General features: G+C 41.8%; 1 protein-coding gene across 2 annotated transcripts in view; it reads right to left on the bottom strand.

Moving 5' to 3' along the window:
• Positions 1-23908, bottom strand: part of CLSTN2 (calsyntenin 2) — a 348080-nt gene that overhangs the window by 191818 nt on the left and 132354 nt on the right. For both annotated transcript variants that reach the window (XM_050978010.1, XM_050978011.1), the window contains exon 2: positions 8580-8702. In XM_050978010.1, coding sequence (XP_050833967.1) covers positions 8580-8702 — 123 coding nt within the window. The remainder of the gene's footprint in view (positions 1-8579; positions 8703-23908) is intronic.

Here is a 23908-nt window from a genome sequence, read left to right as displayed (position 1 = left end):
AGAATCCCAGAGTAGGACCACACAGTTCTCCAAGGAAAGGATCACAGAAACCCAGGAGATGACTGGAGCTGTGTGAATGGGATTGGATGCCCATTTTCCAGCATGTCCTCCTTAATTGAACTGGCCTGGGCCAATTACTAGGCAGCTCCAGTGTTTGCCACCAGGGCAGGAGATGAGTGTCGAGCCTGGGACTGGCAGAGTGTGTGATATTGCAAAAATCTATCACAAATTATATATTGTTTTCTCAAATATTCTGAACTCTACTATGTTTATGTTCACCACCCCTACGATGGAGGCAACAAACAAAAAAATCTAATATTGCCTCCACTGTCCTTTCTACACTGAGTTTCAGTCTGAGAAACAAGAGTCACCCTGACATCTGACATTTAAAATAATATAAAAACTTGGTCCATTTAATACAGAAGCATTGGACTTCATTTATAAAGGGAGAGGTTGTTTCCAAATTACTGAACAAAATTGCTGTGTGCCAGCCTGGTGGCACTGTTACATCCCCTATAAACACACCCCTAGCAGAAATGGTGATGGAACAGAAAACAGCTGAGAATAGCAAATCCTCCTTGTGCTGGGGCTGCACTCAGAAATGCTCAGTCCTCCACAATCACTGAGATAAAAGGACTTGGGAGAGGCTTTTTTATAATCTAAACACACAGAAAAAAGGACAGTGGAGGAAACCACAAGCCAGGAGAACAAATTGGTAGGATGCATTTCACGCAGCCAGAAACAGGAGAATTGAGCAGAAAATCAATAACCTAAACCACCTGTCCAGAGTTTGAATTCTTTATATTCTTCCCCTTCTTGCTTCATAAAAGTAGCATAACATGCATTTTTTAGGTGGCCCTAGCAAGAAAAGGAATCAACAGCAGTTTCAGACTCTTGGGAGTGTTTGTTCTTGTCCAGAAAAACAAAAACAAAAACAAACAAAAAAAAAAAAAAAAAAAAAAACAAACAAAAAAAATTCAGCTGAGTGGAAAGAAGCAGGTTTAAAGAAAAGTGGGAGCTCTTATCTATTCTTTCTACAAGGTAATTGTTGACCAATAAGCAAAAGGAGCTCTAAAGAATAAATAATTACCTATTCAGGCTGTTCTTTTAAAACATTTTTAATGTTTAGAAACCATTACAACCAAGAGGCTTGTCCCTGCTGCTTTACACTAACTCAAGTAGTTCCATTCTGAGGAACACATTTTAAAGCCTTTTGATTTTATTTTTAAAGCAAGCTGGAATCCTGCAGTGCCAATTTTGTTGCAGTGAACTTTAAAGTGGTGAATATTCCCATTTCACTTGTTGCATTACTAACACTTCCTGGCATTATAAATTATTTTTCTAAGTCTGTATAAAGAATGCTGCATGCTTTTACAACCAGTCCCTTTTGGTTTTCATCATCATTCACCTAGGAACATGACAACACAGGAACACACACATAAAAGGAAATTATTTATGTAAAGGAGTGATGTAATTAAATTATTGGGTTGACCACAGATGGAATGAAAGTGTGAATAAAGTAATTAGAGTGGAATTTCCATTATTTGACTCAGTTTGTTCCTTCCTTTGAGTCCTCACTCTGTTCCTTCAGCCCTCCCTCTGAGGGTCCCTCCTGCTACTGCAGCACTGGATGGGTGCAGATTTTGGATTCTCAGCATCACACACACTGGAGAGCAGAAGTGAGAAGCTCGAGTTTACTACTTCTTGAATATCAAATAATGAAGAGAATCAAACTACACACGAAGAGAAAATGTCCCAGGGTATCATTCTTGTTTGCTTCAACTAGCTTACCATGAATCTTCATAGCTTGGAGTTATGCTTGCTAGCATAGTTATTTGAAAGAATTCCATTTATATCAATATGTGTTAGAAAACATTTATTTCTTCCTGAAATTTTAAGAAGCTAAGCAGTTATGATTTCCACTGCAATCTTAATGATGAGGGATAACTAGAGCAGTTTTACATTTTTCAGCTGCTCACACTTCTTTTAATACATGAGCCTGTTCAGAACTCAGGTAACCCTCCATGCACCACTCAAACCATAAGAAGATAACTAGTCCTCATCCTTTTTTACCCCTAAACAGATGAGTTTCCTATGCTGTCCTTCCTGTGGCTTTCAGAATTTGAAATCCTTGAGGAACCGCCTCTGATTTTAGAGAATGTCTAAAAATTGTAGAAACCACACTTAACTCCACAGCAAAAATCACATCTCAAAAGCAAGTTACATCTTAATTCACACTAAAGTGTTTCATTGCAGAAAAAAAAAATTGTCAAAATAGTACCTCAACAAAATAAATACTTTCTTCAGCTTTTAAAAAAATATGTTGAAAATAAAAGAGTTTATAGTTCATTGAAGTAAATTACTTCATATTTCAGCTGCAGAATCAGGCACATTGCAATGGCTCTCATACATCAAGGCTTCATTAGTTTCAAAGGAGTGTGACACAAAATCTACATTCATCTTCAGAGCATAACAGCAGCAAGAAATTTTTGGACCTATAGGCTTAGCAATTCCAGTACTCCCCACTCAGGTTTGTCTCTTGTGTTCTGAATAGCCCAGAAGTTTAAAAACTCTATTTTCCTGGCACCTTCAGTGACAATCTATTTTAACTTAACATTTTTTTACCTAAATGGTTATTTAGTACACATCAGGACTATAAAATGACAGATTCTGTCCCCGTCCTATTGCAATCCACTGTAATATCCTGCCCTATTTTTCTAAAGATCAAGTCTTGTACATAAAGAAAACTACTCAAAACCAGTTCAAATCCTTATTTTCTGTGAGTAGTTTTAAAAGTCCAAGTGGATATCATCAGACTGGAATTTGTTGGTTATTTTCCTTGCTTCTTTCTAGCTCCAAGTAATTTAGCATATTTAGGTGTAACGAAGTATCTCAATCTCATTTATTATTGATTTTATCTGTCATGAGGAACTTGCATTCACTCCCAACCCAAGCATGTAATTCTCATTTTCTCCCTAGCACCTTCCTCCTGCAGTGAAGACCCCCTCAGCAGCCACTGAAAGCACCATCAGAACAGCCTGAACCCCTGACCCTTTAGTCTTCTTTGGACACACTCATGTCACCTACTATTATTTCACAGCTGTAAAAGTAACTAGGAAAGGCAATCACAGAAAATAACCAAACTTAAAAGCCCTCAAACCCTTCATCCCTGAGCTTCAGGGACTAGCAGAGGTCACTGTGAGAGTGACTGCTTTTTTTATGCATTCTAAATCTGAAACCTGAGCATGTTTATCACTCTTAACTTTACTGGATGATAAGCAGCATCCCTTAAGTCAAAACCAGCATCCCCAGAATTAATTGTGCTAATACCAATCTTTTATTTTACCTTAGATTAGGCTCACTGTGAAGAGATTGGGGATTTGCCTTTGAAGGCTAAAGTCTTAATTAAGCTACAGTAATAAATGTAAGCTTCAAAGCCAGAAATTAAAAATCATTAAAAATTGTTATAAACAACTGCAACACTCCATGGCTTTGCCTGCACATCATATTTTTGATCATGCCTCATTTTCACAGAGAAATATTTAACACCAAAGAATTCTGGGCATCCTAAACTGACACATTTTCTAAGGCTGACAGTGAGTAGAAATGATAATATTCAGAATGACAATTTTAGAATAACTTCTGTACTTTCAGTGTTGTACCAAAAGGATAGTCGCAGATTAATGCCACTGCTTTTCAATACAAACAAACAAACAACAAGGAGGCTGGACAGCTTCACAGTCTGAAACAGAGAAATGAGATTTTGTGTTCAGTCCCTGGGTATAAAGTGGGCTGACAAGTGCTGGATTTGCTGTGGTGTAGCTGAGAACACACACTCCTCTGAGCTGCTTAAATAACAAAGATTTGGAGAGTTTGTGGTTGCATTCTTGTAGTCTAGTGAATATTCAGGCATCCTTCCTGGCTGGTTTTGTTGTCTCCTTATTCTTTACAGTGCTTTTAGCACAGCCAAAACACAGTCAGAGACTGGGACTCCATCTGCCCAGGAGGTGTGAACTGGAACTGCTTCTGAGACACACATTACTTGTCTGGGAGGAGCCAGACTTCTCATCTTGCTAAGAAAGGCTCTCTATAAATTTATCAAGACCATAAAAGTAGCTGAAGATGCAATAGGCCCAGCTCACCCTGGTACCCAGCTCAGCCTTGTTAGGACACAAGGCACTAAAATGTGACTTTATCAGCCCAGAAATGGGGGCACAGTTACAAGTTTGGCTCTTCTCTTCCAGGGTGAGAAGGGACATCCATCACCTCACTGCCCTGAATGTCACCTCCTGTTTTTCTGCTTCAGAAAACACCACGAGCAGCAGAAACCCCCTCCACACCAGGCTGTTTAGGATGCTCACAGTGCTTTAAGGGAGTAACATAAAAGACTTCTGCACAAAAAGAGTGGGAATAATCTGCTCTGCCTTGTGTATAGGACTAAAACAAATGGACGAAAACCACTGCACAGAAAGTTCAGATCAAGCCTCATGAAAATCCAGGACTATGGTGAAGTGTGCAGTAGATAGCCCAGGGAAGCTGTTGCATCTCTGCCACTCCAGATCTGTTAGATGAGGACAGAAAACTGTTTCTCAGAAATGACAAGGGGCCTGCCTTGGGCAGGAGCATGCACTGACGACATCCTGAAGCTCCTTTCAGATCTGTTTTTGCACAGCATTGCTGATGAAAGGTAGTTGCTGTTGTTGGAATGCAGGTAGAGGTCTCTTCCAAAAGCCATCCATCATCTCATAGCATTTTGTGAGGGACAGAATCCTGACAAACTGATTCAGTAGATCCCACCTTGTTTCTAGCCAAACTACCCTTAAGCCTGAACTGTTACAATTTCTTTGTGGGTTTTGTAGGGGTTCATTTTCTGGGGGGTATTTTTTAGCCAAGGGGAGGGGAGGAGGACCAGGGAATGTCTCTGATACCCTGCAAAAGGCTCCAGGATGCTATCGTGAGTTTAGTTATTTTAAAGGTCAGTTGTATTTCAACACGTCTGTGAAAATCCTTTTTGGGCCTGGACTTGAAAAACTGAAATATGGAAAACTGCTGATCCTCAAACTTCTCACACTTACAAGCTTATACTGGTATTTTCAAGCTTTCCTTCCAAACTAGGAGACAAAAAATACAACTGCATAAAAAAGAGAAAGGGAGGTATGCGTATACCATGATAATTTGCAGAACCAGGACTTTACATATACTTGAATTATTCACAATAAATTCATTAGATAAAGAGACATGAAAAGCCATTCATGGCAATCTTGTGAAAGTCTTCATGCTCCAGTTATGAAAAATGCTGATCACATTTGACAGCCAGCATTTTCACAGGCACATTTAGTCCTGTTAGTCTCTCCTTAGTCCTTCCTGGAAACACAGACCTGTCAGGAAGGTAACTGCACAGAAGACTCCTTTTTCTCCTGTCATCACCCTTGATGTTTAACATTAGATAGAGGTGAAAAAAAAGTGCAGATTATAGTAATTTTCTCCTGTAACCACTCAGGTTTGACTTGTACCATAATGTGTGCACTCCTAGAAGGGGTTGACAGACTTACCTTTGTAGGCACAGTGATGAAAAAAGGCAGAGAGGTATTAGGAAAAAAGTTAAAGTTTCCATAAATGAAAACCAAAATACCATTTGCAGTTTGGAGTAGGCCTGTGCCACAAGTAACATTTAAACTAAAAAAAGGAGATCATAGGAATGGGTAGAGAAAGCATAGCAAAGCACTAAGGGCAAATAAGAATCACTAAATAGCGAATGCCGAATAACAGACTACGTGTTTTTCTTAGTAACAAAGCAGTTACCTGGTGAAAAATTATTTGCCCGGGTGAAAAACACGAAATGCATGAACTACCTGTGCACCAGGGCAAGCAGCAAGGAGCATGGTGAAAACACAAGGACTGAGTTAAGCACATGTCCAAAAGAACTACACCCTCATTAACAACATATAAATATGGAAACAGTAGGTATAAGTTAATAGATAAATTTATTCAATAAATAGGTGTTTCCCCTACCACGACCTGTCACAGTGGTAAATCCTGGACATTTCCCTAAGCCTGTCACTGAAAGAAGATCAGCACTTAAAAGGGAAGGCATTGAGAAGAGCAGGAAGATTTCACCGTTCAAATAACATCCAGCCATGCCTCTGGACAGGTGTGCCCTGGGAACATCAGCCTGGGGGGTAACTGGCACTGTGCCTTCTGTTCTGGTTCAGTTCTGGTCCTGCAGAACTCCTGCCCATCTGCAGTGAATGGCTACATGGCAAGGTTGGGTTGTTGCCTTTTTTTGTTTGGTTTGAGATTTGGGTTTTGTTTTGGTTTGCTGGAGGGGATGTTTTATCAATAGGTTTTGTGTGTGTGTTTTTAAAGTCAAATGCACACTGGTACTACTGAAAAAAAAAGTTTATTTCTATAAGGTAACAAATCCTGATGGAAGAGCCAACCATCTGCCTGTACACTATTGCATGGGCTCTTGCAGAGGAAGAATTCAGATATATTTAGTCTTACTACAGTTTGCACTAGGAGATCTTGGCAGACATTTCAGCACAGATCAGAAACTGCCCTGATATATTCTTGAATCTGGGCCCATTAAAAAAGCAACCAACCAACCAAACATGGAGAATTTTCCAAGCACTAGAATTATTTTCTTCTCCAATAGTTGCACAAAATACTGAAAATATTAACAGGCTGATGATAAAGGAACTGTTGGAGCTCTGATTCTCTGTTACACTTGAAGACTGATATATTATATAACTGCAATTTCCACATTTAAATAAAATATGGCCATAAAAGACATTCCACATTACCACACTATTACATGTACAGATACTGAATATTGTACTTGTATCTGTTTCAGTTTTCTCCTACTAAATACATGATGTAAATTTATTTTTCCATAAAAACCTTTAATAAATTAATGATATTATGGAACCAAATAAAAGTACATGATATTAAATCAAAAACTACAACAGAAATATTAAGTTCCTCCAACAATTTAAAAAGACAGGAGTGGTTTTTTTAAACAGTGCATAGAGGCTTTTCCAAAAAAACATAGGGAATGCAGGCCCTTCAAGGGAATGTAGGGTTCCATCAGTACTATAATATTATGCCTAGACTGCAGATCATGAGGCCAAATATTATCAGGAAATAAACTATTAGTATCAGGGAATATGCAGAAAGTATTTACCCTTGTAAGAAGTAGATACTTCTCACATATAAATACTTCAAATCAATAAATGGAGAAGCTAAATTAAAACTACTGTCTAATGTAACCTTTATCACAAAAGCCAGTCTGTCTGTCTCTCTGTAAGTTCAGTATTTCAAAGGATGATTTTCTACACAAAAAGTAAATCACTATTTAATGAAAAATGTGTTGATTCTCCCAATGTAAAACTGAAGAAAATAATTAGGCTAACAAATTCCCAGTTAGCAGAATTTGCAGTGTCAGTGACAACAGCATGTGATTAACAACCCTGGAAGGATCCTAAGGGAATGCAAGCAAAAGAACCAAATCTAAGATGGAAGACCCACAGTGATAGAGGAGAAAAATGACAAGGGCATCTTTTCACTAGGAATTGTCTTCATGCAGCCAAGAATCACAGGCCACCATGAGCAACAAACAATTTTAATAATTAAATGGGGGTCAATATATAAAAACCATTTGGGAGCCCTGGCTTGGCAGGGTAGGAGCTGATGCCAGTGTAAGCTTTTTGAGAAAGGTGACTGAGAACAATTCTTTAAGGATGCTGTAAAATGCTCTTTGGGACAAGCACTCGGACTTCTGCTTCCTGAACATGACAACTCCCCGAGAACACGGACAGTCACCTTTATTAGTTCCTTTCCTTAGAAAAGGTGAAGTTTCTTAAGCAATACCATCTTTTTAACAACTACACCATCTTAAGATCTTCATAGCAGTTATCAAGCTTTACTATTCTCTCTTTTCTTCAAAAAGTATTTTTGATGAAAGAGGGAATTTAAGAGACAACTTGCTCTACATGCAGAAATCCCATATCCTGCTTAAGGGACTCAGGACAGCAAAAGTGTTAGGTAAAAGAGACTTAATATAAATGCAAACTTGTATATGACATACATCTATCATACAGCAACTTGAGCAAAAAATGTTCAAAACTTCATTAAATTTTCTATCAAAGTCTCAACAGTTATAAAGTGCTTACACAGTAAGATATGATTTGAGCAACTTTAAGTATTTGTCACACATGGCCAGGAAGCAGAACAGGAAGAGAGAAAGCAGGGGCTGTTACTGCTGAACAAAATTAATTATGTATTATTACTTCAGGCAATTGCAATGATTAATTTCTATTAAAGCAAATTTAAGTGTAATTGTGTAATTATTGTGTTTTCATTAAAAATGTATTGATAGTGGGTGCCTTCTGTATTATTCTCTTTATTCTGTTCTGCTTCTCAACAAGTTCAGTGTAGGAAACACTTCATTTCAGGATGTGTGGGTGAACAGTCAGGTCCTGAGTACTAAGACACAACCTTTACATGTGCCCTTCAAATTACACTGGAAATTCCTTCCTTACAAATGTGGCTAGAATGCTGCTGCTCATGTACATTCCTACCTGCAAAGGGAACAGGTGCATCTTTATCCAAAGCAACTAGGGGGGGGTCCAAAATCACAGTGTCGTTGTTTTCAGTTATGATTCCATGGTACGACGTCTCAATCCAGGGTTTGTGTTTATTCACTAAAAAAGAAGAAACCATGCCTAATTAATTTGGTTTTTGTTTCATATCCATTCAATTAATTTTATCTATAAAGAGAAATTATTTAACATACTTCCAATTTGAGTAATGGTATTACTCAAAAGCCACTAACAAAATCTCTGCAATAAACATTCAAATATAAAAGAAAAATGACATGCACATTGTACTGCACTGATGACAAACCAACACTTGCAGACATCCCTCCAATTAAGACACTGAAATAAAAAGGCAATTTGCAAAATATTTTTAATGTGTTCTGAACTGTCAGCCTAACAAGGGTCAGACAGTTTTGCAGAATTACTTTCACTTTTAAAGTCCTGGTACAAGAGAAAGAGCATCCCAAGAAACCCAGCTTGACAAGACACAAAGCAGAAGGGTGGGTGAGAACACTCAACTCTTGGTCACTTTATCACTTTGTATTTTGGAACAATACCTACAATTACTTTGGTGTTTTGTACATTGTAGAGAAAACAAACATCTACATTTTAACTACTGATAAAAGTCTGCACTTCTTCACAATTTAACCAGGGGATCTGAAGTTTTTCTGGAAAAACCTGTCCTTCAAATCCAGCTGTTGAACATTTGGATATCTGGTCTTAAAGCACATAGGAAGATCACACAAAAAGACACTTTAAGGAGAGACTACACTATCAGATTGTCTTATTGCTGAACCCTCTCCATTTACACCCCTCTCACCATCCATCTCCTATTGACTGGAAACGATGAAGACCCAAAATGAAAAGAAAGAGGGAAATGTAAGAAGCTTAGATTTGCTGTGGTTATAAATTGAGCTTTCTTCCTCCAGGCACAATCTGAATGTTATGTCACTGGAACTCCTACATAAGGAATACAATGGTGACATCTAAATGAATTTCAGTTTGAGGAATGTACTCCCCCAGGCAAGAGGGAGCACTGCACCACTGAATATCTACCCCATTTGCAGCAAACTCAGATGCAATTTCAGGTAATTTCTATAACTATTATATAGCTATATCTATATTATATAGCTATTTCTATACCTATTATATACCTATACCTATTATATAGCTGTGTGTACCAGATGCTGAGGAAAATACCTGGTGAGTTAACAGAAATCAACTCAAAGATGGAGAGTTGACACCTAGAGTGAAACCAAATTTTAAAATAAATAAATTTTAAAAATTATGAAACCAAAAACATCCATAGATATTACCCTAAACTCCTTCCTGTCTTGTCTTCTGTAAAATCCCAGACATCAATGAGATTCAAGTTTCTCCCTTTGTGAAGAAAGCAGCAAAATCACCAAGACAATACGGAAGGCTCTAGCCACAGGTAAACGTCGGCAATTAGCAAATTATTTTTTTCACTGGCTATTTGGGAAAGCATACAAATATATTTATGGCAAATTGAAGTTCATTCTGTTCCTTTCTTGCTTCTTTGTTTAACCATTAGGAAACTGTGGACTTGGGAGACTGATCCTTCTAAAGCTGAATTATTTTATATTCTAGCACTAATCTGAGAGCTTTGAGTTCATTCCTATGTTGCAATAGATCTTCTTTCAGAAGAAAGCCTACTTATCTTCACAGTAGTTGATTTTGCTCATTTTTGCAATAACTAAGCACCAGGAAGATTAAACTGGGGATGTGTCAGGGAAAGACGAAATAGAAAACAGGGATCTCAAATCTCTTTATCTTGTAATGACTGTATAGCCAGAGGAGAGATTGGTGAGTTTATGTAATAGATGAAGGCCAAAAGTCTTGTCAATGTTGAAAAATGAGAAGTGATAGAAGCAATTTCAGAGCTTTTTATGGCATTTGGGATTCTGGTTTGTAGGGCAGTTGAAGTATTCTGTATTTTTTAATGGAATATGTGAGTTGCCTGAGCATGCAGACACACCAGTGTGCTCCAGTGACACTCAGGTATGGCTCACAGGCTCAGAGGGACACAAGCTGCACTGAGCCAAAGGGCATCCCTTGACTGCAGGCAGATGCAATTAAACCATAACGAGACAGTAAACAGAAGCTCACATCAAAAGGGAACTCCTTACGCAACTCATATTTCAAGTACCAAACGCTTTTCATTCCTCCTGATTCTGTTAAGGGTCTGAGCTCTTAAAAAAACCAATCAAGCAAAAATGCTGAACAAGCAAATAAACAAAAAAAAAGCAGCAAAACTTTCCTCTTACTGATTCCTAGGGAATACTTTTGATGGCACTTTTACTTAAGGAACTCTCAGAATATAGCGAGTGCAATTCTACCGCCTTAGCTTTCTCCAGTTGGTGTCCAATGAGCATGGTGTCAAATGAGTGGCAGCAACATCATTCCTTAAATTATATGGGGGGGAAGAAAAGAAAAGTACATTATGAACAAATGCAACAGTTTAGACCTTAGAGACTGGTATTGGGAAGAGGAAAAGAACAATAAAGCAAAAGCAAAATAAAATAATATATCGAATTATTTGCAAGCTCTTGTCTTGGAGATAAATTTTGGAGATACATCCCCAAATGTAAAAACCATGGCTATATAAGCTTTGTGTGACCCATGATGTGGAAATTTTACAAATAATGGAAAACATCCATGCTCTTTGGGAATGCAAAGCAATTCTTTTGCATCAGATGATCTCTCTTCAAATATTTTCACATCATGAAAATTATTGATCCTTTTGCACTGTTTTAGATTCTTTCTTTAACTTAAGAAATCTCTAATCCTGAGATGAGCACCTGGTGTTCTGGCTGGGGAGCTGTCTATATTCTCCCTGCTAAGGTCTGGTAAAATGTTACCATAGACTAACTGCAGAAACCACTCTAAATAAGTGGCTTTCATAAAATAAGAGATTGTGAAGGAAAAACCCACATATGTAACATGATCAATAAATACTTTAGAGACAAAATGACAACTACAAAATATTAGACTGGTTCAAGCCCGTGTTTATCCACAGGTTAACACAGCTCTCAAATCTCTGGTATTTTCCTATCCTTATGCAGTGTCTTCAAAAGAAGAGAATTTTCAAAATTCCAAAGTGTTTTGTCTTGCCTTATTTGGGCTACTGATTCACTTCGGGATATATGAGTTGGATTTCAGGTTTCCAAAAACATAGTAGTGCCACACGGCATTTATTTAAACACCACAACAAAAACATTTTATCATGCTGTCTATTTCAGACTATATGAAACACTATGTTTAGCTAGAAAAGAAAAAAAATCACAGTATTGAAAAAGTTCCATAATTTTGATTATATACATTACTTATTAGGTTATTTTAAAGATTAACATGTATCCTTTTTTGAATTCTTTAGAAGTTTTAAATAAGATGGGACTATTTAATTTTATCTTTAAAATGGAAAAGGCAGGAATGGTTAAAAAATATTTCAATGCTTCTCAACAATGTTTACAAATTCACAGCACTCTATTAAGTAAAGTGACAGGCAAGCTACTTTTTTTTGGTTTGCATTTGCTAAAGATGATGGAAGAGATCTATACACTGATTTGTATGTGATGTTTCAGGAACTAAAAAGGCAGAGCAGTACACAGCCAGTCAAGCCCAAATGAGCAAAATAGCTGGATAATCAGCAGGTAAGAGTTATACAAAAAAACTTTTCCCTCCTAATGCATATTAACTTGTAGCACACTGATATTAACTCAAAACCTAGGGGAAAAAAAAGGTTTTGTCTTCCTCACAGAAGATCTTCTCTGGAAGCATTTATTGGAAGCTGGAATCAGTACAAGGCTTGCATGAATTCAAACATATATAGTTAAGACACAAAGATACCCATGCTGTGGGTTGTTTGTCTGTTTTAAAATTGCCTCCCTTCCTATAATTTACTAGTCATTCATATAAACCCATACTATAAATAATTTATACCATCTAGGATCAGGCAATTAATCTTCCTTTATTACAGCTCAAGGCTGATCCACTACAATTTGTCTGCACTGTGCACAGGGCATTTCCTAGTCTGTCCCACGAAGGCTGTGATCACAAGCCTTGGGATGCAGTGGAAACCCCGTGACAGGAAAGGGCCCCTCTGTGCTCCCCCTGCAAATGACCCAGGCACGAGAGCCCCAAGCAGAACACGGCCGAGAAACCAACCCCGTTCTGAGGGTCTGAGGGAACCTTGTGGCCCGGGACTGCTGTCCTGAAAGTCAGCCTAAGGACAGCCCCACGGTAACCACAGAGGTGAACACAGAGATAACACAGAGATAATACAGAGAAAGCCCAGATGATGTTTAGCATGCCCAAACCTTGCTGACCTCGTGCAGGTTATTCAAGACTGCAAGACATGCACAGCACTTCCCAAAGACAATCACAGGCTGTGCGTTAAATCTTCCAAGTCCCAAAGCCTGTGAGCAGCACAGCTGTGGTTTGTGATTATAATAACAGGAGTACAATAAGGACAAAATGCATGAGGCCATCATCTTATGAGCACAGCCATCTTTTCTCTAAGCTGAGACAGACACTTGTTAGGGCATGGGGAGAGGAGGAGTGGGAGGGAAGCAGCAAGTGTACAAGGGATACATTACAATGATATTTGCAAAATTCAAATGGTTCCTGACTCAAATCAGTTAGAAAATGTCACTGATCCAAAAAAAAAACCAAAAAACCACATTATAAAAGAATTATAAAAGAAAATAGTGACTATTAGAAGGTATAACTCCTGACACCAGGGCAGATTCAATATTGTCAGTTGATTTAACTGATGCTTTCTAAACTTCAGGCAGCTCAAACCTGAGGTATCACATTGTAATGGTTAAAAATTGCTTTATGAAAGCCAGTGTTTTCTTTCTTTTTCTCCTCTAAATTGTGATGGATTTATTTTCCATTTAATTGTGTTGATAATATGTTCTCTCATCTCTAGCCTAAAGAGGTTGTTAATTCCAGAAAAATTGGCAGAAAATTTAGTCTTTCTTCCCACCTCTTTCAGCTCTATGTCTTTTCATCTACTGACTTAATGATCTTCAGCTCAGCCTGCTGGAATCCTGAGTAGGTTTCAAATGCCCTTCCCTCAGAACCACCCAAACTGAGGATGCCCAGGAAGCCTTTGAGCCACTCAAAAAATCCCATTAACTCCTGCAGAATGTCAGACTGAACCTGCTGCCAGTGAATGCTGCAAGCCCTCCCCGTGAACAGCAAGGCAAGGTGCTCAAGCCCTGCAGGGCGATGCTGCACAGCAATTCCCAAGGGATGCAGCTGCCACAGGGACAGTTGCAAGGCACAATGCCCCTGGCTGGAAAAGTCCCCAGACCTGGACAGCACTGACGTGGTGGTCACTTCTCCCTGGGGATGGTGGTTTCCTGGGGAAACACCACAGTGACACCTGTGGGGTCAGCAATCGGCTCGTTCTTTGGGTGTTCTAAAGGAAATGGCAACTAAAACCTCGACTTGTCCATTGCTGAGTTTCTGTGAGCTGTTCTCTGGAGAGCTTTAACAGCCCTGGGCTCTGGACGAAGAAGGAGAAACTTGAAAGAGGGTGAGGTCAAGATGATTTTGACTCACAAGTGTGGCTTGTACTATGACCATTCTTTGATGAACAAGTGAGAAGTTTTGCAATCTCATAACCTTGAAGAGAAATTCACTGGAGTCTCCAGTAACTCCAGTTTCTGGTAACTGGATGTCACTACACTGAAGTATTTCAGAGATTGTGTTTTACTAAGCAAGCCCTCATCACATGGGTCATACATGTGACTCTGTTGTGCATGCATAGCTTTATAGCAGAGGAGACCTTAATTTCCCCAAGGTATGTCTTGACATAGAAACCTGGATTTCCAGAATGAGCCAGGAATAGAAACCAAAGACAGTAGCAAAATCCCAGATCTCATAAAGTAGCTAAGAACAAAAATGTTCAGAAGAAAGGCAGATTTGGAGGCTTAGGTCACTAAAGAAATGAGGATTGAAGCTTGAAAAAGAATTTAAGACTTCCTCTGGAAGGCAGAGAAAATAAGAACATGGATTTTTGCATGCATTTGTAATATATGTTATGAAATAATTCATGCTTATAGAGAGAATGTATTTATAAGATTGTGAAATCCAAACGAGCCTTTGAACACAAGCAGCCCAGAGGCAGATGTCTACTTGGAATCTCGAAATTCCTGAAGGTGGCAGGAGAACAATGCCCTGTTTAGTTATGAACAGACGTGCCCAGGCGATGATCGAAGACGCCCAAGGACGATCATCGCCCAACTGATACCATCAGTTCATTTCTGATCAAGATGGCAGAAGTCGCCAGAAAAATACATCTGAACACACGACTTCCCCTGACACGATCAACACCAGCCACTGCTCAGGAAACAGCGATTGTCCAGCCCTGCACAGTGAAAGAAACTGTCATGCATATGCAGAGTTACAAAAGAAATCGGGGCTCCTCGGCCCCAGGCATAAAAATCTGTATAAAACAGCACTGCAGGAAGCGGCGCTCGTGAACAGAGGGAGGAGGTCTGGTGCGATAGAGGTCAGATCAAGGTTCACCCAGCGCCGATCCCGGGCTCGACGCTGTCTCTTTGGCTGTGGAGTTTTTGACGACTGTATTTTTGGTCATGGAAAAAAATAAAATATTTTTTGCATTTTGATAATTTGGCTTTTCGATTGATCATTTATAACAATTCTGGTGACCCCAACGTGATCTGAATTTGGGGTTTGGGAACCCCTCTCCGGTCATGCAGCGCCCCACTGATTTCAGCGACCTGACAGGATTGGGAGTCGGCGGAACCAGATTCCGAACCAAAGGCAGAACCACAGCCAAAGAGAGCATAAAAACAGGCTCAAGAGCTCTCGGGAAACTCGGACTGATCCAGAGCGGGATCTCCAAGGCCATGGTGCTTTTTCACTTGGAAAATCTATGTGCACGAAGAATCCACATGGGAAAAGGAATCGTGAGTACCCTGTGGTTGAGTGGGGTATGATCGAGCGTGTGTGAGTGAGATGTGATTCTATCACAAAGCGGGTGTGGACCCCAAGATTGCAGTTCCACTCTCCCGCGAGGGATGTGGTCGGTCACAGGGGAAGCATGCACTTTTGCTTGCCATACACATGGGACCTGTGACTCGTAGAGAGTTCAGGGGATTCGATCACGGTTTGGATCAGGATGGAAGGGACATTCCCAAAAGGTCTGGGAGCTGGTAAACCTTATGATCTGGAAAAATCAGGTAAGAGAGCTCTTTGCCAGTTGAAAAGCCCATGGAATGGCTCTCTGTGTGGCCAAGTAAGCTGGTAGTTTTTCACAGACAAAGAAACAAGTACTGGACAGATTCTCACGCCGAGAATCCCAGCCAAAAGGACTTGAGGTAAGAAAAATAGCGAAAGGGTTTTTTGAAAGATGGGACTGAAAAAGAGCAAGTGCTAGAGAAAACCCCAGGGAAACCCTCCTGAGGTTCCCAAAAAGATTTTGCCAGAAATCCCAAGGGGAAGCCCATTGGGATGGATTTTAGAACATTGGGAGGACAGCCCCAGGAGGGTGGGGAAATCCAAGGAAAAGATAATCCATTTTTGTATGGAAAAGTGGGGAAGAAAGTAGATCGTAAAATACGTGGTCTGGCCGGTTTTCGGCACCTTCGAAATATGGACGTGTGAGACCCTGTAGAGCCATGTAGTCAATCAGTACCCACAGAACTTTGAGGAGATTGAGTACACTGAGATGTGGAAATTTGCTTTCTCAGGACTGTTCCCGATAAGAGCCCACAGGCGCTCAGCAACTCGAGGCAGGAAATGGGAGCTGCTGGAGAACCTTCCACCTCCCTATCTAGTCCCTCCACCCCAGACTGCACAAGCCCAGGTACCTCTGGTGCCCGTGCCACTCCCAGAAGCATCGCTTCCACAGGGACAGACTTTGGTGCCTTCGCTCCCATAGGAGCTGGCCATGGCGCCTCCAATTCCACTGGAGCAGGCATCAGCGCCTCCACTCCCACATGAACAGGCATTGTCACCTCTGCTCCCATGTGAGCAGCCCCAGCCCCTACCACCACTCAAACCAGGGGAGAAACAGATTCTCCCCATGAACCAAGCTCTTTTCTGGCCCATCGAATGAGGCAAAGGACGAGGAAAGTGACCACTGGTGGTAGTGGATATGAGGAGGAAAAGCCCAACCTCTTCCCTTTATGGGCGGTACCAACGGCTCCGGGAGTCATTGGTTTCGTACATGCGCTGATCGACACTGGAGATGTTAGGGCTTTCAAGAAAGAAATGGGAAAACTGATGGACGATCCGTTGGGGGTGGCAGAAAGATTAGACGAGTTTCTGGGGACCAGTATTTACACCTGCAAGGATCTCAATGCAATATTAAGATCGCTGTTCAACAACGAGGAAACGGAGATGATCAGGCAAGCTGCAATCAGAGACTGGGAACACAGAAACCCGCAGGGGGAATGAAGGGATCAGAGGTGGCCGGACCTGAAGCCGTCTCAGAATGCCCAGATGGAAGAGGACAGACAAAAGATGAAACATTTGAGAAATATGATGATCCAAGTTATACGAGAGGCAGTGCTGAAGGGGCAAAATATTAGTAAGGTGCTCAGAGAGTGTCAGGGAAAGGATGAGACACCCACAGTGCTTGGAAGGCTCAAGAAAAGCCACAGAATGTATTCCGGGATGGACCCTGAATCCCTATTTGGGGCGGTCTTGTTGAAGACCCAATTTGTAGCAAAATCATGGGAAGACATAAGGAAGAAATTGGAAAAGATAGATGGATGGCAGGACAGAGAATTGCAGGAACTGCTCTGGGAGGCCCAGAAAATCTACATGAGGAGAGATGAAGAGAAACAGAAAATCCAGCCAAAAGTGTTAGTGGCTGCAGTAAGGGAAGCACAAAAACAGGAAAAGGTCTGGGACTCGGCAAAATCAGCTCCGCCAAAGAAACAGAACCCATCCCAAGGTAAGGGCTCAAACAAACAGAAAAAGGATTTTGAGTGCTATTACTGCAAGCAGAAGGGACACATTCAGAGGAATTGTCCCAACAAGGACAAAGACGAGAAAATGTTTCAGGAAGATTAGAGGGGTCAGGGGCTTTTCAGTCTGGGGTCCAGGACATCGAAGGAGCCCTTGATAAAATTGAGACTAGGACCCCAAAGGCAGGAGGTATGGTTTTTAGTGGATTCTGGAGCTAATGGACCACAGTGCAATGATTACCATGAGGATGTTCTCTAAGTAATGATACAATGATGGTAGCTGGGGCAAAAGGGGTACCATTTAAGATCCCGATCATAAAAGATGTTGAAATAGAATCAGAGAACAAGTAATGCATTGGAAATATGTTGTTAGCGAAAGAGGCAGAATTCAATCTTCTGGAAAGGGATTTGATGGTGGCACTGGAAATCAGTCTAGTGGTACAGAATCCCCAGCTCACAGTGAAGTTGTATCAACTCACCACCCAGAACAACGAGAAAATTGACCCAAAGGTTTGGTACATCCAATGGGAGGCTGGGAGATTGGACATAGAGCCAATTCATACTGAGATAGAGAGGCCTGAAGACCTCATTCAGGTCAAACACTACCCAATCCCTATGGAGGGGAGGAGGGGGCTGAAACCGGTGATAGAGGAACTGGTAAAAAAAGGAACGTTGGAGCCGTGCACGTCCAGACACAACACCCCAATTTTGGCAGTGCGAAAAACAGACAGTAACTACAGGCTAGTGCAAGATTTGAGAGCTGTGAATCAGAGGACTAAGACACTGCTCCCCACGGTTTCAAATCCTTACACTTTGTTGAATAACATCTCTCCCGAGGACACGTGGTACAGTGTGATTGATCTGAAAGATCCTTTCTGGACTTTTCCTTTAGCGAAGGACAGCAGAGATTACTTTGTGTTTAAATGGGAAGACCCAGAAACTAACAGAAAGCTGCAATTTAGGTGGATGTCATTGCCTCAAGGCTTTATGGATTCCCCAAACTTGTTCAGGCAAGCCCTTGAACAAGTGTTGAGTCACTTTGTGCCAGTGGAAGGAAGAAAATTTTTACAATATGTGGATGATTTGCTGATTGCAGGTCCAAGGGAGAAGGATGTAAGGATGAGCACTATAGAGCTCTTGAATTTCTTGGGGGGAAAAGGATTAAAGGTGTTTAAATCAAAGCTGCAGTTCGCAGAGGCTGAGGTGAGGTATTTGGGACATTGGCTAACCAAGGGAAAGAAAAAGCTAGACCCCAAGAAGGTGGCAGGGATTATTACCCTGCCTCCCCCACAGACAAAGAGGGAAGTGAGACAGTTGTTGGGGTTGTTGGGATATTGGATTGATGTTGGCAATGGATTGAAGGATACAGTGAAAATATAAAATTTTTATATGAGAAACTCACCACAGAATCAAATGGACAGAAAAGGACAAGGATGAATTTAAGGGAGTGAAGGAAGCACTTGTGGCAGCACCAGTGCTGAGCGTCCCCAAGGTGAAAAGGCCATTTCAGCTGTTTGTGGATGTCAGAAGTCACACAGCCCACAGCATGCTAACACAGGACTGGGCTGGAGCCAGGAAACAAGTAGGTTACTTGTCTAAGCTTCTGGACCCTGTAAGCAGGGGTTGGCCCATGTGCTTGAAAGCAGTTATGGCTGTAGCATTGTTGGTGGAGGAGGCACAGAAAGTAACTTTTGGGGCTGCGTTGGTACTATTTGCAGTGCATAACGTGCAGGGCATACTACAACAAAAGGCAGATAAATGGCTCACGGATGCTAGGTTGCTGAAGTATGAGGCCATTTTGATCCACTCACCGGATTTGAAATTGCAAGCAATGACAGTGCAAAATCTGCTCCAGTGTTTGTTTGGGGAGGACTCAGAAAAGCTTGTTCATGACTGCATGGAGGTGGTGGAGTTGCAGACCAAAATAAGACCAGATTTAGAGGAGGAGGAATTGGAAGAGGGAAAAAAGTGGTTTGTGGATGGATCAAGAAGAGCGATTAAGGGAAAAAGGAAATCAGGACACGTGGTTGTGGACAGGAGAACAGGAAAAGTGATAGAAGCGGGTCCTCTGAATGCAGGATGGTCAGCACAGGCTTGCGAGTTGCACGCAGTCTTGAGGGCTTTGAAAGGACTGAAAGAAAAAAAGGGAATGATTTTTACAGATTCCAGGTATGCTTCTGGGCTGGTCCACACGTTTGGGAAAATTTGGTAAGAAAGGGGGATGATCAACACTCAAGGACAGGAATTTATGCATGGGGAATTGATCAGACAAATTTTGGAAGCGATAAGGGAGCCAGAAGAAAATTTGGTTGTGCATGTAAAAGGGCATCAGGCAGGGATGAAGTTTCGGATGCGGGGAAACAACTTGGAAGACAAAGAGGCAAGAAGCGCAGCACTGATGACGGTAAGTACCCCAGAGATCAAAGGAATTGAGGTCCCAGAATACATTCCAAAAAACTCACTTCCTCTCAAACCACAACACCTCCTCAGTCCTCCCAAAAGGAAATTGAGAGCTATGAGAAAATAAGGGGAAAACGGGAGGAAGGTAAGTGGAAATTACCAGACAGGAAAGAATTAGTTTCAAAAGGCTTTACTAGGCGAATCTTGAGAAGGCTGCACCAGTGAACACATTGAGAGGCTCAGGCCCTGCAGAACAATTTCTAAAGCTTTTCAGATGCAGAGGAATTTATGAATTGGCAAAACAGGAGGTACAGAGATGCCTGATCTGCCAGAAAGTTAACAAGACTAAGGCACGACAGGCAATCCTGGGAAGTCATTCCATTGTGTACTGACCTTTCGAAAGGATTCAAGTTGATTTTACCGAACTGCCCAAGGTGGGAAGGTACAAATTTGTACTTGTGGTAGTTGACAAATTGACCCATTGGATGGAAGCTTTTCTGAGTCCAAGGGCAACAGCTCAAACTGTGTCCAGAAAACTGCTGGAAGAGATTGTACCCCGATATGGGGTGGTGAATTACATAGATTCGGACCAGGGAACTCATTTTACCTCAAAGATTATTAGGCAGTTGGCAGAGGCACTAGGCATTCGGTGGGAATACCACACCCTGTGGCATCCCCAGAGTTCAGGACAAGGTTAAAGAATGAATCTAACCTTGAAGGCGCAATTATCCAAATTAATATTGGAAACTCGGATGTCCTGGTTGAAGTGCCTTCCTCTTGCCTTGCTTAATATCAGGACTATGCCTCACTCGGAGACGGGGCTCTCACCGTTTGAAATGCTATATGGAATGCCATAAAAGCATGGGATGCCGGTTGGGACACCCCAGGTTGGAGGATAGTCAGATCCAACCATACTTGATAGTGATAAACAAGATATTACAAGAACTCAGAAAACAGGGGAGAGTATCCCAGAGTGCTCCTCTGGGGTTTGCTATCCACAAAATTCAACAGGTGACAGAGTGCTTGTGAAAGTGTGGAAAGATGTTGTTCCAGACTGCAAGGCAATATGTATTCTATTACCATCTGTATGGCAGTTGTCTTGTGTCAAGTGGGCAATTTCTCCTTATCTCTCTCTCTGAGTGATCACAATCACTCCTCCCTCGGCAGGGGACATCTGCTGATAGTCACTGCATGGCTGATAAGAACTGTAACATCCCATGGTGAGATGCCCTGCCCAGGAGGAGAAGCCAAGCATTGCTACCGAGATATAAGCTGGAGGTTCTGACACACCAGCACAGCTTCCCACTGGATTCCCCAGAGGAACAGCAGCTGCTTCTACTTCCACGGATCTGTGGAGGAAGAATACCCCCTTTTTCTACAGGACTCCCCTGCTCCAATAGAACCACATCTGACACTTCAGGAAGACTGCAGCCACTTTTCCAACTGGACTGCTACCAACACCCTGACCAACAGGGTGTTAGGTTGAGTTCTGACTCCGTCAGTGTTGTTCTAGTATATTGCATTTTATTATTTTATCCTTTTTTTTTTCCCTATTAAAGAACTGTTATTTCCTGCTCCCATATTTTTTGCCTGAGAGCCCCTTAATTTAAAATTCATAGCAATTCGGAAAGGTGGGGAGGGTTTGCATTCTCCATTTCAGGGGAGGCTCCTGCCTTCTTTAGCGGGCACCTGTCTTTCCAAACCAAGACAGATGTGCCCCTCTCCCCTCACTGGGAGGGTCCCTTTCTTGTCCTTCTGAACACAGACACGGCCATTCGGACAGTGGAGAAACGTTGGACACATGTGTCCAGAGTGAAAAAAGTCGAGCATCAGGAGGAGGCTCCGGAGTGGAGGATCACCTCTTCCCCAGGCGACCTAAAGATCAAACTACGCCATCCACATAAATGACCAACAGTGATCAGATAGGTTGTATACTGTCTAGCTGTGTATGCTATCCATTTGTGCATTTCAAGTGTGACTACTGTCAGGAAGCTTTTGTTGTACATTGTAGAAGGGGGCAGAGACCGAACGGGTTGTGCACTCAGTGTTTGGAGGAGGAGCTTGAGCTGACTGACCGAATCTTAACTCTTGCCACAAATTTAGGTATAATTGAACTGGATTCTCAGGAGTGGTTCCACATTTTCCAGAACGGTGTGTGTGGAAAACTCAATTTGAAAGCAGAGATCTTGGATGTTGAGTGCAGGAAATCAATCAGGGTACCTTGCAGCTCAGATGCAGTCAAGATATCTAGGTGGGCTGCCTTTAAGAGGAGGTATGCATCACGGTCCGAGAATGTATTCCCTGAAGAATACTCCTGCTGCCGAGAAGATGGTCTTCCTCGCAGCTGGTGGCACCCCAGGGGGCGCAGGCAAAGGCAGAGAAGTATGCCTAATGGGAGTCCTGATGGGCCTGAGCCTAGTGTTGTGTGGGATGTTTAGTCTGCATATTGAGACCCCACTCCATGCTGGGGAACAGAGCCCTGTGGATGAGTGCAATAAGTGCCCCCAGGTTGTCCTGGATGGGGAAGGAGGAGGGGGAGTGTCTCAGCATACCAAGCCTTGGAAAACTGCATCGTGGAGCAAGGCAGGTACTGTGTGATAAATGGCACTCGGGAAAAATTTTGCAGGAGGGGCAAAAAGGTGTTGTGTTTTAGTTTCAAGGCAAGAGTTGAGAATGGGTGGTCAGACAAGTTCAGCCATGAAATACGGAATAGAAATGTTGAACCAATGTCAATTCCTGTCTGTAATCAATGTAATCAGACAATATGGGTCAGGGGAAAGACTGAATCAGTTTTTGTTGCATACCATCAAGTCAATCAACTGTGTTATTACAATTCTAAACTGGGAATGTGTGTCATGAATGGGAAAATGTACTGGCTTAGGAGGAATTCGGAGTATGAAAGAAAGCTCATCCTAAATAGGAAACCTGTCATGCTGGATCTTGTCCAAGCAAAAGACAGAGTTTGTCTGCAGTATGATAGGACTTTCTGTTTTGCAAAGAATAAGGAAGGGATAGATCCTGAGGGCAAGATGAAACAGATCACTCAGGAACTGAAAAGGAGGGATTCCAAGTTTAGGAAGAAGAGGGTGGAGCAAGAAAGCCTGAAAACGTTAAATGAACAGTACGAACAGCTCGAGAAACAGTATGCTGACAGGGGGCTACCTGCCCCAGATCAGAATCTATTCATTGATTTGGTACAGGAAATCACAGAATGGAGATTGTCAAATTGTTGGGTTTGTGGGGGGCTGAAGTCTGCTGAGAAATGGCCCTGGAAAGGTGAGAGCTTAGCTCTGGAACAACTTTTGAAGTGGGACAATCCACGGGTCTTGAAACTGGTGCAGAGACCCGAGGGATGGGTGTTAGACCAGCGAGTGATTGGAACTGTTTGCATCAGCCGAGAGGGAAGGGAATATACCGAAGTGGTGGGATATACCCCGTGTATATCCACTCTAATGGTAAATTCAAGCAGTAGGAGCAAAGTCTGGCAACCAGGGCCTCCTACAAGATACTGGAGTCAGAAAAACGAATCAAATCGTGAGTGGAATGGTCAAATTGAACTCTGTTGGGTCTAGAGCTCCAGAGCTAACCAATCATTGGGGGAACTGAGAGAATACTAGAGAGAGCCATGAAGAACAAATGCAAGGGTGGAAAGCCACAGATGGAATCTATTGGATTTGTGGGAAAAAGGCGTACAGCGAATTACCTCCCAGATGGAAAAGATCATGAACTTTGGGCATGATCTGACCCGTGTTCTTCACTATCCCCAGAACAAAAAGTAACCTGCTGGGGGCCCCATTATATGAGACCCTAAACAGGGAAAAGAGGAGTCTGAAAAAGATACTTCCTGTCATAAGTGGCAGGCAACTTGGGGAGAGGAAGAGTGGCTGACTGCGAGAATAATTGAATATTATGGACTGGCCACTTGGGCTCAGGATGGAA

This window comes from Serinus canaria, chromosome 9 (genome assembly GCF_022539315.1).
Source record: "Serinus canaria isolate serCan28SL12 chromosome 9, serCan2020, whole genome shotgun sequence".
NCBI classification, from domain to species: domain Eukaryota; kingdom Metazoa; phylum Chordata; class Aves; order Passeriformes; family Fringillidae; genus Serinus; species Serinus canaria.
The sequence above is the reverse complement of the archived record's forward strand: the minus strand, read 5'-3'. Positions and strand labels throughout refer to the sequence as shown.